The sequence below is a fragment of the Caretta caretta genome, chromosome 14 (assembly GCF_965140235.1).
Source record: "Caretta caretta isolate rCarCar2 chromosome 14, rCarCar1.hap1, whole genome shotgun sequence".
NCBI lineage: Eukaryota > Metazoa > Chordata > Testudines > Cheloniidae > Caretta > Caretta caretta.
The window spans coordinates 37,611,239-37,626,101 of record NC_134219.1 but is presented as its reverse complement, the minus strand read 5'-3'; the positions used below and the strand labels follow the sequence as shown (position 1 = coordinate 37,626,101).

General features: G+C 46.5%; 1 protein-coding gene across 1 annotated transcript; it reads left to right on the top strand.

Moving 5' to 3' along the window:
• The first annotated feature begins 5,262 nt into the window (after positions 1-5,262).
• Positions 5,263-6,293, top strand: LOC125621817 (olfactory receptor 6N1-like). The gene is given in 2 exon segments (XM_048819153.2): positions 5,263-5,283; positions 5,286-6,293. Coding segments are annotated over 2 exon segments (1,029 nt in total).
• Positions 6,294-14,863: the final 8,570 nt, after the last annotated feature.

Here is a 14,863-nt window from a genome sequence, read left to right as displayed (position 1 = left end):
TTGTTCCATTTCATACTATCCTGTGTATTCACCCTGCCTCCATTCCTACTAACCCTGACATCCTATGCGTGTATCATTGCCACCATCCTGAGAATCCCTTCCACCACCAGGAGGCAGAAGGCGTTTGAAAATGCACAGAGTTGACATTGGTAAGGCACAAAATCCACTGTCAGAGTAAATCCCTATGTATATCATAGAATCATAGAATATTAGGGGTGGAAGAGATGTCAGGTCATCTAGTCCAACCCCCTGCTCAAAGCAGGACCAACACCAACTAAATCATCCCAGCCAGGGCTTGGTCAAGCCAGGCCTTAAAAATTTCTAAGGAAGGCGATTCCACCACCTCCATAGGTAACCCATTCCAGTGCTTTACCACCCTCCTAGTGAAATAGTATTTCCTAATATCCAACGTAGATCTCCTCCACTGCAACTTGAGACCACTGCTTCTTGTTCTGTCATCTGCCACCACTGAGAACAGCCGAGCTCCATCCTCTTTGGAACCCTCCTTCAGGTAGTTGAAGGCTGCTATCAAATCCTCCCTCACTCTTCTCTTCTGCAGACTAAATAACCCCAGTTCCCTCAGCCTCTCCTCGTAAGTCATGTGCCCCAGCCCCCTAATCATTTTTGTTGCCCTTGGTTGGACTCTCTCCAATTTGTCCACATCCCTTCTGCAGTGGGAGGACCCAAACTGGACGCAGTACTCCAGGTGTGGCCTCACCAGTGCCAAATAGAGGAGAATAATCACTTCCCTCGATCTGCTGGCAATGTTCCTACTAATACAGCCCAATATGCCATTGACCTTCTTGGCAACAAGGGCACACTGCTGACTCATATCCAGCTTCTCATCCACTATAATCCTCAGGTCCTTTTCTGCAGAACGGCTGCTTAGCCAGTCGCTCCCCAGCCTGTAGCGGTGCATGGGATTCTTCCTTCCTAAGTGCAGGACTCTGCACTTGTCCTTGTTGAACCTCATCAGATTTCCTTGGGCCCAATCCTCCAATTTGTCTCGGTTACACTGGACCCTATCCCTACCCTCCAGCATACCTACCTCTCCCCACAGCTTAGTGTCATCTGTGAACTTGCTGAGGGTGCAATTCATCCCACCATCCACATCATAAATAAAGAGGTTGAACAAAACCGGCCCCAGGACCGACCTCTGGGGCACTCCCCTTGACCCCTGTTCATTGTTTCTCTGTTCGATAATAGAGTCTTGTCATCAAATTTAGAAAGTGTAATACAAATAAAACACAATGGATGATATGTTGGTCCCGACAGATCATTTCTTACGCCCCTAAAGACACAGTGGAGAATCCAGGAAGAGCTCAGGCCAGTGTTGTCCATCTAAGTGAAAGGACCAAGGAGGGAAGTTGCCATAACCATGTTCCCATCATACAGTTTCTAAGAGGTGGAGTGGAGACAATTTTTGATCAATTTTTATTTTAATAAAAAAGCCATTTTTCATCAGAATTAATGTTTGGACAATGAAAATACTAACTCCTGGTGCACCATAGATGGGGACGTAAGCCTGGGAAATATGCCACCCCTGAAATTGTGCTTATTGCCATCCTCACCATATCCCCCTGCAAACCAGCTACCACCATTGCACTAACACACGCCGGACGCAAACAGCCAGGCCCCAGCAATGACCTCTTGACACTTCACCAGGAACAGCTTCATCGCTCTTATCTAGGCTAAGCCCAGCTGTGACCAGCTCCAGCAAAGCAGCAGCATCGGACTCACAGGACCCTTGGAGGCAGAGAGGTTGGGCAGACAAAGAGATAGACTCACAAACCAGGGCCACTGGGACTGTCCAGACCCAGCTGGGGGTTTGCTAAGGCACACGTAGAACGCAGGACATTTCTGGGGTTGGGTCTGTCAAACGGCCAGCGAGGAGGGACTTGGCCTGTGGCCCTCAGGGCAGCAGCTGCTCTGCTGCCACCAACTGCACAGAGCAGTTCAAAGGGAGGGGACCTGTTACAATGAGTGTCCCCAAAACTGACTGTAACAAGTGCCCATCCCGAGAGGGCTAGTTCTCAGGGCACCATGTCCAGCCAGCCCCAGGTACCACAGACAGCTCTGCTCCACGCCGGGTCCCCTCCTCAGGGAATGAGGCAACCTATGGTGAGAGGAAGCGGCTACCACCTACCAATGGACAGAACTCCTGTCACGCCAAAATGGCAGTGCTGGCTCAGTCAGTGGGAGCACGTCAGGGCTTGGCCAGAGGCAGGGGAGCTGGGCACCGGTGAGCACGGTAGAATTTCAGCACTGCGGAAAGGATTTTCCAAGGGACCGAATGGAGTTAGGCACCCACATCCCTGTGAAATGGCAGTTGAACGCTGAACTCCCTTATCAGGGGGTAGCTGTGTTAGCCTGTATCCACAAAAACATTGAGTCTTTAAGGTGCCACCGGACTCCTCATTGTTTAACTCCCTTCGACGCCTCTGAGAATCTCAGCCTGGAGAGCCAGTGAGATTCTGTTATGGTCAGTTCAATCTATGCATTTCCATTGGAAACAGACACCACAGCAACAGAAATGCACTGGACTGATGGGAAACCCCTGCGAAACCTTTGAGAGCGTCCACTGTTGGGTGTGCTGTTGTAGCCAGTAATGTTCCATTCAAGCTGTTCTACGATTTGGTTCTCTGCGGTTCTAATTTGGAACAGCGCACACCTAGCAGTAGGTAAGAAATGAGGAAAGATGCAATTATGCCCTTTAGGGTCACTAGAGGGCAGGGGAATGAAAATGTGCAGCCATGCTGACCAATGGCCAATGGATAGCAGTCAAAGCAGAAGGGCAAGAAAGGAGAAGTTTTGTTGCCAAATGACCATCACAGGGAAGTGGAAAGGGAGGTGAAGCTGTATAATGGCATATAAGTGGTGAGGAATGGGCCTCTAGGTATGAAATGAAAATAGCAGATGTTGAGGAATGAGAAAGGGGCTGTTATACAGGCAGTCCTTGGACTTAAGACACAATTGGTTCCTGAAAATCACGTCTTAAGTCGAAACATCCTAACTTGGAACCGAGAGTTGTAAAGTCGAAACCAGCATTGTAAAGTGGATTTTATATTTCAATTTATAAATGTCATAAGTGCCCTTTGTCTTAACTCAAAGGTCATAAAGTCGAGGACTGCCTGCACGAAATAATGGCCAGCATGTGACAAGAGTCAAGAACTGGAAAGAGGCAGCTATAGCAAGAAGAATCCACTAGAAGAGAGCAGAATAACAGGCCATCATGCTGGGAAATGAACACTAGATTGCAGCAGAGTAGAGGAAATGGGGGGCGGGGGGTTGCAGAAATATTGACTAATGACCAATAGATTTGAGTAGCCAACACAATAATGGACAAGTTATACTGTAAAGTGGCCACTAGGTGGCAGCATGTTATAAGGGTGAGATATGAGCAGCTATTTTCAGAAGTACCCACGAGATAGCAGCATATATTGAATCTTAATAAAGCTGTGGTGGAGTACATTATAACAGTCCATCGTCTTGGAAAGGCATCTTCCAAAAATATAAGCTCCTGTTTGTTCATCATCAAAATATTTTCCAAATAGGATCATTACAATTAAATAAAATGCAATTGTACAAGTCACACTGTACAAGTCCCATTGGGCATTGTTAGCCACAAAGCTCTGGAGACACAAAACGAACCATGTGGGAGAAAAGTTGAAGTGGGACCGTATTAAAAAGTGTGAAGACCGAATACAAATAGGAGGGAGCATTTACACTTTGTAGATCGAAGGGGAAGTTCATTTTCCAAACATAGATCAACTGTACGTGCTCATTCCTTCATGTACCTGCAGGTCTCTTCAGTGAGAAAATCCAGTTTCTGCAGAAAGAGGAGAGACAAGAACCTCAGCTAAGGATCCCGAGTCCGAGTGGCCAAGCCATTAGAAATAAGAGCTCATCGCTTCAAGCTTGGGCTGTGCTGTAGTTACAGGTGAGCACCATCTTCCTGACTGCATTTCTATACCACCACCAAATAGGGTCATGAATGTGCTTTGTGAATATTAGAGGGACAAGGTGGGTGAGGTAATATCTTTTATTGAACCAGCTTCTGTTGGTGAATGAGAGAAGCTTTTGAACTACATAGAGCTCTTCTTCAGATTAATATATGTTTAATCTTCAGATTAATATATACAGATTATATTACAGATTAATATATATAATCTGTATATAATATACAGATTAATTATATATAGATTAATTCTTCAGATTAATATATACAGCAGTGCCAGTCAGCATTCACAGCAGCATTTCACAGAGAGGGAGCTTGAGATCCATGTCTTGTGACAAGTCCTCAGTTGGGGATCTGCCCCACTGACACAAATGGAGCTCCCTTGACTGACACCAGCTGGGGATCTGGCTCAGTGTGCCCAATTGGGTGGCAAGTGATGCTAGAATCTTACTAGCCTGGATCACATGTGCCAGATTGTTTCTAGACTCCGAGTTCAGGGACAGCATCTTTCCCCCCCACATCCACCCCCACCCCCAGTGCCTTTCTTGTTCCTGTATTGTCATCCCACAATCATTATGGAGTGCAGAGGGTCACTCCCCACTTAGGGTTGAACATGAACCTGGTTTTGCCCCTTCCTAAGATCCACCCTCCAAAGAGCTGTATTTTATGACTGCACCAGTCAACATCAGGCAACAGAAAAGGCATTGCCAGTCTCTGACAACATCACCATCACACCCAGAGGAACTAAGGGAGAATTTACGCCACTTCAGAATTTATGGCATAACCTGATCTCTTGTGAGGGGCTGAAAATTATTCCTTCTCCGACAGGGCACTGAAATGCTGAATAGACCAGAATATATGGTTAGACTAATTTCCATTAATTCTAACAGAAGATTGTACCTAAGGGTACTAGACTGCACTGGAAATCTCAGTCCAAAGTATTGGTTGATGTATTTATTGATTTTGAGTCTGGTCATTGCCAGAAGCGAAATACAGCATTTAAGCATCATTGTTAAGCTCTAGTATGTTACTAGATGGGATATGACAGTAGATAAAGAAGTGGTCTGATCTGTCTTATCAGTACTCGGCTACCAGAGAAATGGCCTGTTATATTAGTCATTGCTCTGATATGGCAGAAGGAGGTCTACATTGATACCAATGATCTGTCCTCGGACTGAAACTCCTGGCACTTAGCTTTGAAGTCAACATTTAGTCTAAAACTTTCAGCCTGTAACCAAGAGAGGAAGTTGCATTTCTGAATATTTATGCAATTAATTCACAAAACTTGATTAATTTTTAACTCTATGTTCTTCCGATTCAATTTCACAGTTTGTTTTCTTGTTCCTTGACTCAACCCATGGCAGACAGAGACTGGAAAAATCAAACAGCTGTCACAGAATTCATCTTCCTGGGATTCGGGGATCTCCCTGATCTGAAAATTCTTCTCTTCCTCATGTTCCTAGTGATCTACATCGCAACCGTGACTGGGAACATGCTCATCACTGCACTAGTTGTGACTGATCAGCACCTTCACACCCCCATGTACTTCTTCTTGGGGAACTTGTCCTGCTTGGAGACCTGCTACACCTCAACCATCCTGCCCCGGATGCTGGCCAGTCTCCTGACTGGGGACAGAACCATCTCATTCAGTGGCTGCATCACACAACTATATTTCTTTTGTGCTCTGGCGGCTACAGAATGCTGTCTCCTAGCAGTGATGTCTTATGATCGGTATTTAGCGATATGTAAACCCCTGCACTACTCAACTCTTATGAATACCAGGTTTTGCCTCCAGTTGACTGCTGGGTCATGGTTAAATGGTTGTTTGGTTACTGCAATCTTTGTATTATTCATGTCTCATTTAATATTCTGTGGCCCGAATGAAATTGACCATTTCTACTGTGATTTCATCCCATTGATAAAACTTTCCTGCAGTGACACACACCTGATCATATTGCTGGATTTCGTACTGGCCTGTGTATTCACCCTGCCTCCATTCCTACTAACACTGACATCCTATGTGTGTATCCTCACAACCATCCTGAGAATCCCTTCCACCACTGGGAGGCAAAAGGCCTTTTCCACCTGTTCCTCTCACCTCATCGTGGTAACGATTTACTATGGAACCTTAATGATTGTCTACATGCTACCGAAACGCGACACATTAAACATCCTAAACAAAGTGCTCTCTCTTTGCTACACAGTCCTGACTCCCCTGGTTAACCCACTCATCTACAGCCTGAGAAACAGAGATGTCAAGGAAGCCTTGAGCAAAGCAGTCAGTAAATATGTGGCTTTCACAAAAACAAGCAGAGAATCCAAGATTATAACTTAGCCTAAATCACCCAGGCAGCTTTGAAAACCTCAGGCTATCAGCCTCCACTGAAATTCATTTGAAATCCCCCATTGAAATTCTCACCACTAATGTGAAAAAAATGGAGATGATCTGTATGGAGTCACTGAGACAGTGTTGGCAGTCCCGCGCTGTCTCCATGTAACAGAACAGAGAGGAAAGTGAGATTGCGGACAGCTCTGTCACGCTCTCATGTTCACCACTGACAAACGCAGAATGATGGTATTTTTCTCCATAGTCTTGTCTTAACATTCACCCTCTGTGAGGAGCGTGTACAGCGTCTGAAACTGCACAGAGCTGACACTGTGTAAGGCACAAAGTCCACTAACGATCAAAGTAAATCCCTGTGTATATCCGCTGTTCATTGTTTCTCTGTGCTAGATACTTAAGTCTTGTAATCAAATTCAGACAGTCTCATACAAACAAAACGCAATGGGTGACATCTTCATGTTTCTTGCTGCAGACCGTTTCTTATGCCCCTAAGGACACGATGGAGAATCCAGCTGGAGCTCAGGTCAGTGTGGTCCATCTAAGTGGAAGGACCAGGGAGGGAAGTGGCCATAACCATGGTTCCATCACAGAGTTTTTAACTGCGCAACAGACAGAGTGGAGACTGCGCAACAGGCAGAGTGGAGACCCCTATCTTTGTGTCCTTATCTAGGGATTTTACTATTAGGTCATTTCCCCCCATTTCCTTTTCCTGCCCTCCTATTCTTCTTCTGGTTCCAGAGACTCTACGCTTTTCTTTTTCCTTGCTTGCATCCACTCTTCTTCAGTGCTTCCTCTATCCTCACGGTCTAGCCTGGTTTCAGTTCATTTATCTCTTTCATCTCACACTGCCAGCCAGCCAGCAGCTCCTCTGTCAGCCCATGTGATAAATAAAGGTGGGAGGGAGTAGCTTCCTTTGATGGACACCCAGCCAGCCAGTTTGCTGTAAAATCTCTCTTGGTAGCTGTTCTTTACTTGCTTTACCTGTAAAGGGTTAAAAAGTCCCCTAGGTAAAGAAAAAAAAGTGGGCACCTGACCAAAAGAGCCAATAGGAAGGAAGAGCTTTTTAAAATTGGGAAAGAAACTTTCCCTTTGTCTGTTGTTCTCTGGGCTGGAGGGACAGAGCAGCCATGCAATAAGCAGCATAAGGCAGGTATGATTGCAAATGAGCAGATCATGCCCAGAACTACTTACCTGAACTCCAACTCTGTAAGTAGATCAGAATGTTTAGCTAAACGCGATTAGGGTTATTTCTTTAAGTTCTTATTGGCTTGTGAACTTCTCTGTGCTAACCCCAGATGCTTTTGTTTGCTTGTAACCTTTAAGCTGACCCCTCAAGAAAGCTATTTTGGGTACTTGATTTTTGGAATTGCTCTTTTAAAATCTAGCCAAAACCTAAGTTCCAAATGTATTTTCTTTCTTTTTGTTTTTAATAAAATGTACCCTTTTTAAGAACAGGATTGGACTTTTGGTGTCCGAAGAGGTTTGTGCCTGTTGTTTGATTAGCTGGTAGCCACAGCTAATTTCCTTTGTTTTCTTTCTCAGCTCTTCCCCAGAGAGGGGCTGAAAGGGCTTGAGGGTCCCCACAGGGAGGAATTCCCAAGTGCTCCTGCCTGGGTTCCAAGGGGTTGGGTTTTTTTGCATTTGGGTGGTGGCAGCATTTACCAAGCCAAGATCAGAGAAAAGCTGTCACCTTGGGAGTTCAATACAAGCCTGGAGTGGCCAGTATTAATTTTTAAAATCCTTGTGGGCCCCGCTTCTGCACTTGGAGTGACAGAGTTGGGATTCAGCCTTGACAGCCCACAATCACCACTGAGACAACCCCTCTTCAGACCTTAACCACTTCCTGCCACACCCCATGGGCTTATATAGGGTCAAGGAGCCAATCAGGGATTGCTAAAACCACTGTCAGTCAGATCACTTGAGGCGGAACGTGCCATGGTGTTCTACCACTGCAGATTGCGTGCTGTGGGGAGTAATCAAATGACAGGTGGCAACGTTGGTTGCCTGGTCGCCCTATAGACCAGGGTGAAAGTCCCCCCAGGCCTTAGAATCATAGAATCATAGAATATCAGGGATGGAAGGGACCCCAGAAGGTCATCTAGTCCAACCCCCTGCTCGAAGCAGGACCAATTCCCAGTTAAATCATCCCAGCCAGGGCTTTGTCAAGCCTGACCTTAAAAACCTCTAAGGAAGGAGATTCTACCACCTCCCTAGGTAACGCATTCCAGTGTTTCACCACCCTCCTAGTGAAAAAGTTTTTCCTAATATCCAATCTAAACCTCCCCCACTGCAACTTGAGACCATTACTCCTCATTCTGTCATCTGCTACCATTGAGAACAGTCTAGAGCCATCCTCTTTGGAACCCCCTTTCAGGTAGTTGAAAGCAGCTATCAAATCCCCCCTCATTCTTCTCTTCTGCAGACTAAACAATCCGAGCTCCCTCAGCCTCTCCTCATAAGTCATGTGTTCTAGACCCCTAATCATTTTTGTTGCCCTTCGCTGGACTCTCTCCAATTTATCCACATCCTTCTTGAAGTGTGGGGCCCAAACCTGGACACAGTACTCCAGATGAGGCCTCACCAATGTCGAATAGAGGGGAACGATCACGTCCCTCGATCTGCTCGCTATGCCCCTACTTATACATCCCAAAATGCCATTGGCCTTCTTGGCAACAAGGGCACACTGCTGACTTATATCCAGCTTCTCATCCACTGTCACCACTGTCACCCCTAGGTCCTTTTCCGCAGAACTGCTGCCTAGCCATTCGGCCCCTAGTCTGTAGCGGTGCATTGGATTCTTCCATCCTAAGTGCAGGACCCTGCACTTATCCTTATTGAACCTCATCAGATTTCTTTTGGGCCAATCCTCCAATTTGTCTCGGTCCTTCTGTATCCTATCCCTCCCCTCCAGCGTATCTACCACTCCTCCCAGTTTAGTATCATCCGCAAATTTGCTGAGAGTGCAATCTACACCATCCTCCAGATCATTTATGAAGATATTGAACAAAACCGGCCCCAGGACCGACCCCTGGGGCACTCCACTTGACACCGGCTGCCAACTAGACATGGAGCCATTGATCACTACCCGTTGAGCCCGACAATCTAGCCAGCTTTCTACCCACCTTATAGTGTATTCATCCAGCCCATACTTCCTTAACTTGCTGACAAGAATACTGTGGGAGACCGTGTCAAAAGCTTTGCTAAAGTCAAAAAACAATACATCCACTGCTTTCCCTTCATCCACAGAACCAGTAATCTCATCATAAAAGGCGATTAGATTAGTCAGGCATGACCTTCCCTTGGTGAATCCATGCTGGCTGTTCCTGATCACTTTCCTCTCATGCAAGTGCTTCAGGATTGATTCTTTGAGGACCTGCTCCATGATTTTTCCAGGGACTGAGGTGAGGCTGACTGGCCTGTAGTTCCCAGGATCCTCCTTCTTCCCTTTTTTAAAGATTGGCACTACATTAGCCTTTTTCCAGTCATCCGGGACTTCCCCCGTTCGCCACGAGTTTTCAAAGATAATGGCCAATGGCTCTGCAATCACAGCCGCCAATTCCTTCAGCACTCTCGGATGCAACTCGTCCGGCCCCATGGACTTGTGCACGTCCAGGTTTTCTAAATAGTCCCTAACCACCTCTATCTCCACAGAGGGCTGGACATCTCTTCCCCATTTTGTGATGCCCAGCACAGAAGTCTGGGAGCTGACCTTGTTAGTGAAGACAGAGGCAAAAAAAGCATTGAGTACATTAGCTTTTTCCATATCCTCTGTCACTAGGTTGCCTCCCTCATTCAGTAAGGGGCCCACACTTTCCTTGGCTTTCTTCTTGTTGCCAACATACCTGAAGAAACCCTTCTTGTTACTCTTGACATCTCTTGCTAGCTGCAGCTCCAGGTGCGATTTGGCCCTCCTGATATCATTCCTACATGCCCGAGCAATATTTTTATACTCTTCCCTGGTCATATGTCCAACCTTCCACTTCTTGTAAGCTTCTTTTTTATGTTTAAAATCCGCTAGGATTTCACCATTAAGCCAAGCTGGTCGCCTGCCATATTTACTATTCTTTCGACTCATCGGGATGGTTTCTCTCTGTAACCTCAACAGGGATTCCTTGAAATACAGCCAGCTCTCCTGGACTCCTTTCCCCTTCATGTTAGTCCCCCAGGGGATCCTGGCCATCCGTTCCCTGAGGGAGTCGAAGTCTGCTTTCCTGAAGTCCAGGGTCCGTATCCTGCTGCTTACCTTTCTTCCCTGCGTCAGGATCCTGAACTCAACCAACTCATGGTCACTGCCTCCCAGATTGCCATCCACTTTTGCTTCCCCCACTAGTTCTACCTGGTTTGTGAGCAGCAGGTCAAGAAAAGCGCCCCCCCCTAGTTGGCTCCTCTAGCACTTGCGCCAGGAAATTGTCCCCTACGCTTTCCAAAAACTTCCTGGATTGTCTATGCACTGCTGTATTGCTCTCCCAGCAGATATCAGGAAAATTAAAGTTACCCATGAGAATCAGGGCATGCGATTTAGTAGCTTCCGTGAGCTGCCGGAAGAAAGCCTCATCTACCTCATCCCCCTGGTCCGGTGGTCTATAGCAGACTCCCACCACTACATCACTCTTGTTGCACACACTTCTAAACTTAACCCAGAGACACTCAGGTTTTTCTACAGTTTTGTACCGGAGCTCTGAGCAGTCATACTGCTCCCTTACATACAGTGCTACTCCCCCACCTTTTCTGCCCTGCCTGTCCTTCCTGAACAGTTTATAACCATCCACGACAGTACTCCAGTCATGTGAGTTATCCCACCAAGTCTCTGTTATTCCAATCACGTCATAGTTCCTTGACATCACCAGGACCTCCAGTTCTCCCTGCTTGTTTCCAAGGCTTTGTGCATTCATATATAAGCACTTGAGATAACCTGTTGATCGCCCCTCATTCCCAGTATGAGGCAGTATGAGGCCTCATTCCCAGTATGAGGCCTTACATCACCCCTGTTGGCAGTGCTGCCCAGCCAGTTTCTTCAGTAAGGATGATTGTGTGCTTAGCAGATAAGGGAAGCTTGTCTATAAAATCCAACATAATGGCCACCGAGGGCTGAGACGGGGTTTCTGAAGGTGTTAGGGTGCTGAGGGGCTCCTCCTTCCTAACTGAATGAATAAGGGACAGGAGGCCTTGGGGAATAGGACACCTGGTAAATTATGGGGCTTGAGGATGTATGTCAGCTCTGTATGGGTGTGGTAATGGTCAGGGAGGTAGTCCCCTTTTTGGGACAGGGCATTGGTTGCCTTGTTCTGGGCTCCTGGGTGATGGAAAAATAAAAGTGTGTGAACAACGGGGCCTCTTGAAGCTGTCTTTGGTTCAGCGCGTTTGCCCTATGGAGATACTCCATATTTTTATGATCTGTGTATACCTGTATCAGGTGTCAGGAGCCTTCAGGGTGGTGGCACCATTCCCCGAAAGTGGCTTTGATTGCGAGAAGCTCCATATCTAAAATATCATAATTTTGTTCTGCTGGTGTGAGTTTCCGAGAATAATAGGCACAAGGGAGCAGGTGCTGTTGGGGGCCAGATCTTGGGGAAGTATGGTCCCAATTGTAACATTACATGCATCGGTCTCACGGACAAAGGCCCATGTTTGGTCAGGATGGATCAGGACTGGAGCACTGGTGAAGGCCATCTTGAGTTGGTCCAACACCCGTTGAGCCTCTGGAAAGGAGATGAAGGAGGTTGTTTGCGGAGCACTGTCAATGAGGCTATCTGGTCCAAAAACCCAGGCATGAAGTGCCTATAAAAATTAGCGAACCCAAAGAAGCACTGCAGCTCCTTGATGTTCCAGGAAGGCCACCCAGGTCCGAACAGTGTTCACCTTCCTGGGGTCCATCCAAAGGCTCTCAGAGTAACACAAGTACTCCATGGAGTGATGGTCAAAGCTGCCCCCCTTTTGTTTGCAACATGGGGAGTTCCATCTCTCAACCCATTCAGGTGTACCTCGCACCCCTTGGAACATGCTAGATAGGACCACTGCCTCCATGTCCCACAAGGACAGCCTTCTGCAAGTGTTAGAGGTGGTCCAGACAAACTGTCAGGATCCTGGACAAAGGTAGGCAGGAGTAGTGGCAGGAGCTTGGGGTCCCAGTCAAGCTGAGGGTCAGTGTCAAAGACAGAGTCAGGAATTGGGCTGAAGCTGAATACCAGGTCTTGGTGTCCCACTCTAAGGTTCCAGGGGTCGATCAGGAGTCAGAATCGAAGTCAGAGCAGAGGTCAGTACCGTGCGTTCAGGAACAGAGAGGCAGGGCGATTGTGGCAGATAGCTGGAATCCATGTTGTTCCCTGGACACTTCCTGGTGCGCCCCATGGGCACATATGGGAGTCAAGACCACTGTCAGTCTGATCACTCGAGGTGAAGCTTACTGTGGCACACAACCACTGCAGATTGTGGGCCACAGGGAATAAATTAGGTGCAGCTGCTGGCAGGTGGCTGCGTGGAGCTATTAGTTACCTGGTAACGCTACAGGTTCAAGTCCTGCTGATACTTACAGCCACTTTGGGAGGCTTCCTCAAAGGTAGGTAAGGGTTATATTCTGCAGGAACCCACACGTGGTAGATGTAGACAGATCTCAATGGTGTGGTGCTCAAAAGGACAATCCTAGGCAAAGTCCCTTGGGGGAAATGCATGAACCAGTTTACTAGAGAGACAAGATGGGTGAGGTAATATATTTTATTGAACCAACTTCTGTTAGTGAGAGAGACAAGCTTTTAGCTACTATACTGCATGAACCAGTGTAGTCAGGTTCAGACGCCCTTCTCAACCCCCCAGGGGACCTTTGGGCAGGAACCCTGAACTAAGGGACTTTGAAGTGGATAAAAAAAACAGCCTGTGGCTCAAAGGGTTAATGTGATGCTTGGATATATAAACAGGGTAATCTAGAGTAAAGAGGCTATTTTACCTCTGTATTTGGCCCTGGTGTGACCACTGCTGGAATTCTGTGTCCAGTTGTGGTGCCCACAATTCATGAAGGATGTTGAAAAACTGGAGAGGGTTCAGCGAAGAGCCATGAGGATGACTAAAGGATTCAAAAACCTGCCTATTTCTGATTGAACTCCTTGAGGCTATCTGTTCAGCTGAACAAGGAGAAGGTTAAGGGGTGGACTAATCTCGATCTGTAAGCAACCATGTGGGGAACAGAAATGTGATGATGGAGGGCTCTTCAACCTAGCAGAGAAAGGTATAACAAGATCCAATGGCTGGAAATTGAAGCTAGACAATTAATACTGGAAATAAGGCACAGTTTTTATCAGTGAGGGTAATTAACCATTGGAACAATTTACCAAAGAGTCATGGTGGATTTCCCATCAGTGGAAATTTTTAAATCTAGATTGGGTATTTTTTTTCTCAAGGGTCTGCTCTAGTTCAAACAGGAAGTACTGGTTCAAACAGGTACTGATTCAGGGAAGTCTCACAGCCTGTGTTACACAGCGGTTCAAACTAGATGATCCCAGGGACCCTTTCTGGCCTTGGAATTTATGAATCTATGAATAAGTGGGGAGAGATTCTGATTGGGGTGTCAGACTGTCCAGAGGCCGTGACTGCAGGGGGAAATCTGCCTCATTGTTCTTGGGGGTGTACCTGGGTTAAGTGGAACCTGCTTCAACTGGCAAGGAAAGGCAGTGTTTCGATAAGACAATATGTGCATAGGATTTTATTGTTTTAACCCTGTTTCCCTCTGCTAACTATGTTTCTGTGAACCAATTGATCACACCTGTTTTTGAAGAGTCCATCCTGAGTCACTAGAGGTTCACTTTGGTCACAGTGTTCCCGAGAGGATTCCATTGAAGGGAACAAAGCCAATTGTAGCTGCTGAAGATAAATACAGCTGGTGAAACAGGGACGCTGTAGCCTGCAGACCCATAGCACCCATTCTATATACGTGGGAGATAGATAGATGGATATACAGCTGATTACTTAAGAAGCAATAGTAACACACATTTGGATAAACTTTGTCATGAGAAGAGACATGAGATGACATGAATCAAACGATGTGTGTCTAAATGGCTGCCCATTAGTGTGGTCTCAGACCCATCAATATAGCAACTGAGTTCCTGGTCTAATTTGAGAGAGGTTGACATATTGTTGAATCTGCTACATAAAACTTATCCATAATATATCCAAAGAGTCAACATGGAAGCCAGCTCTATTCCCGCAACTCCATTATCAGAGCATGGGGTTTCCTTTCCCCCAACTTCTTCTTTGCTGAATTAAAGCTTAAGTCTGTTTTCTCCAGTTATCGCCAAGAAGTGTTTTTCTTTTCTTCAGTTTTTATTCTTCCTAGATACACCCTATGGCAAACACAGAAGGGGGGAATCAAATATCCATCACAGAATTCATCCTCCTGGGATTCGGGGATCTCCCTGAACTGCTGACCCTTCTTTTTCTGCTGTTTCTAGTGATCTACCTTCTGACCTTGGCTGGGAACATCTTCAACATTGCTCTTGTTCTGTCTGATTGGCACTTTCACACCCCCTCGTACTTCTTCCTGGGGAACTTGTCCTGCTTGGAAACCTGCTACA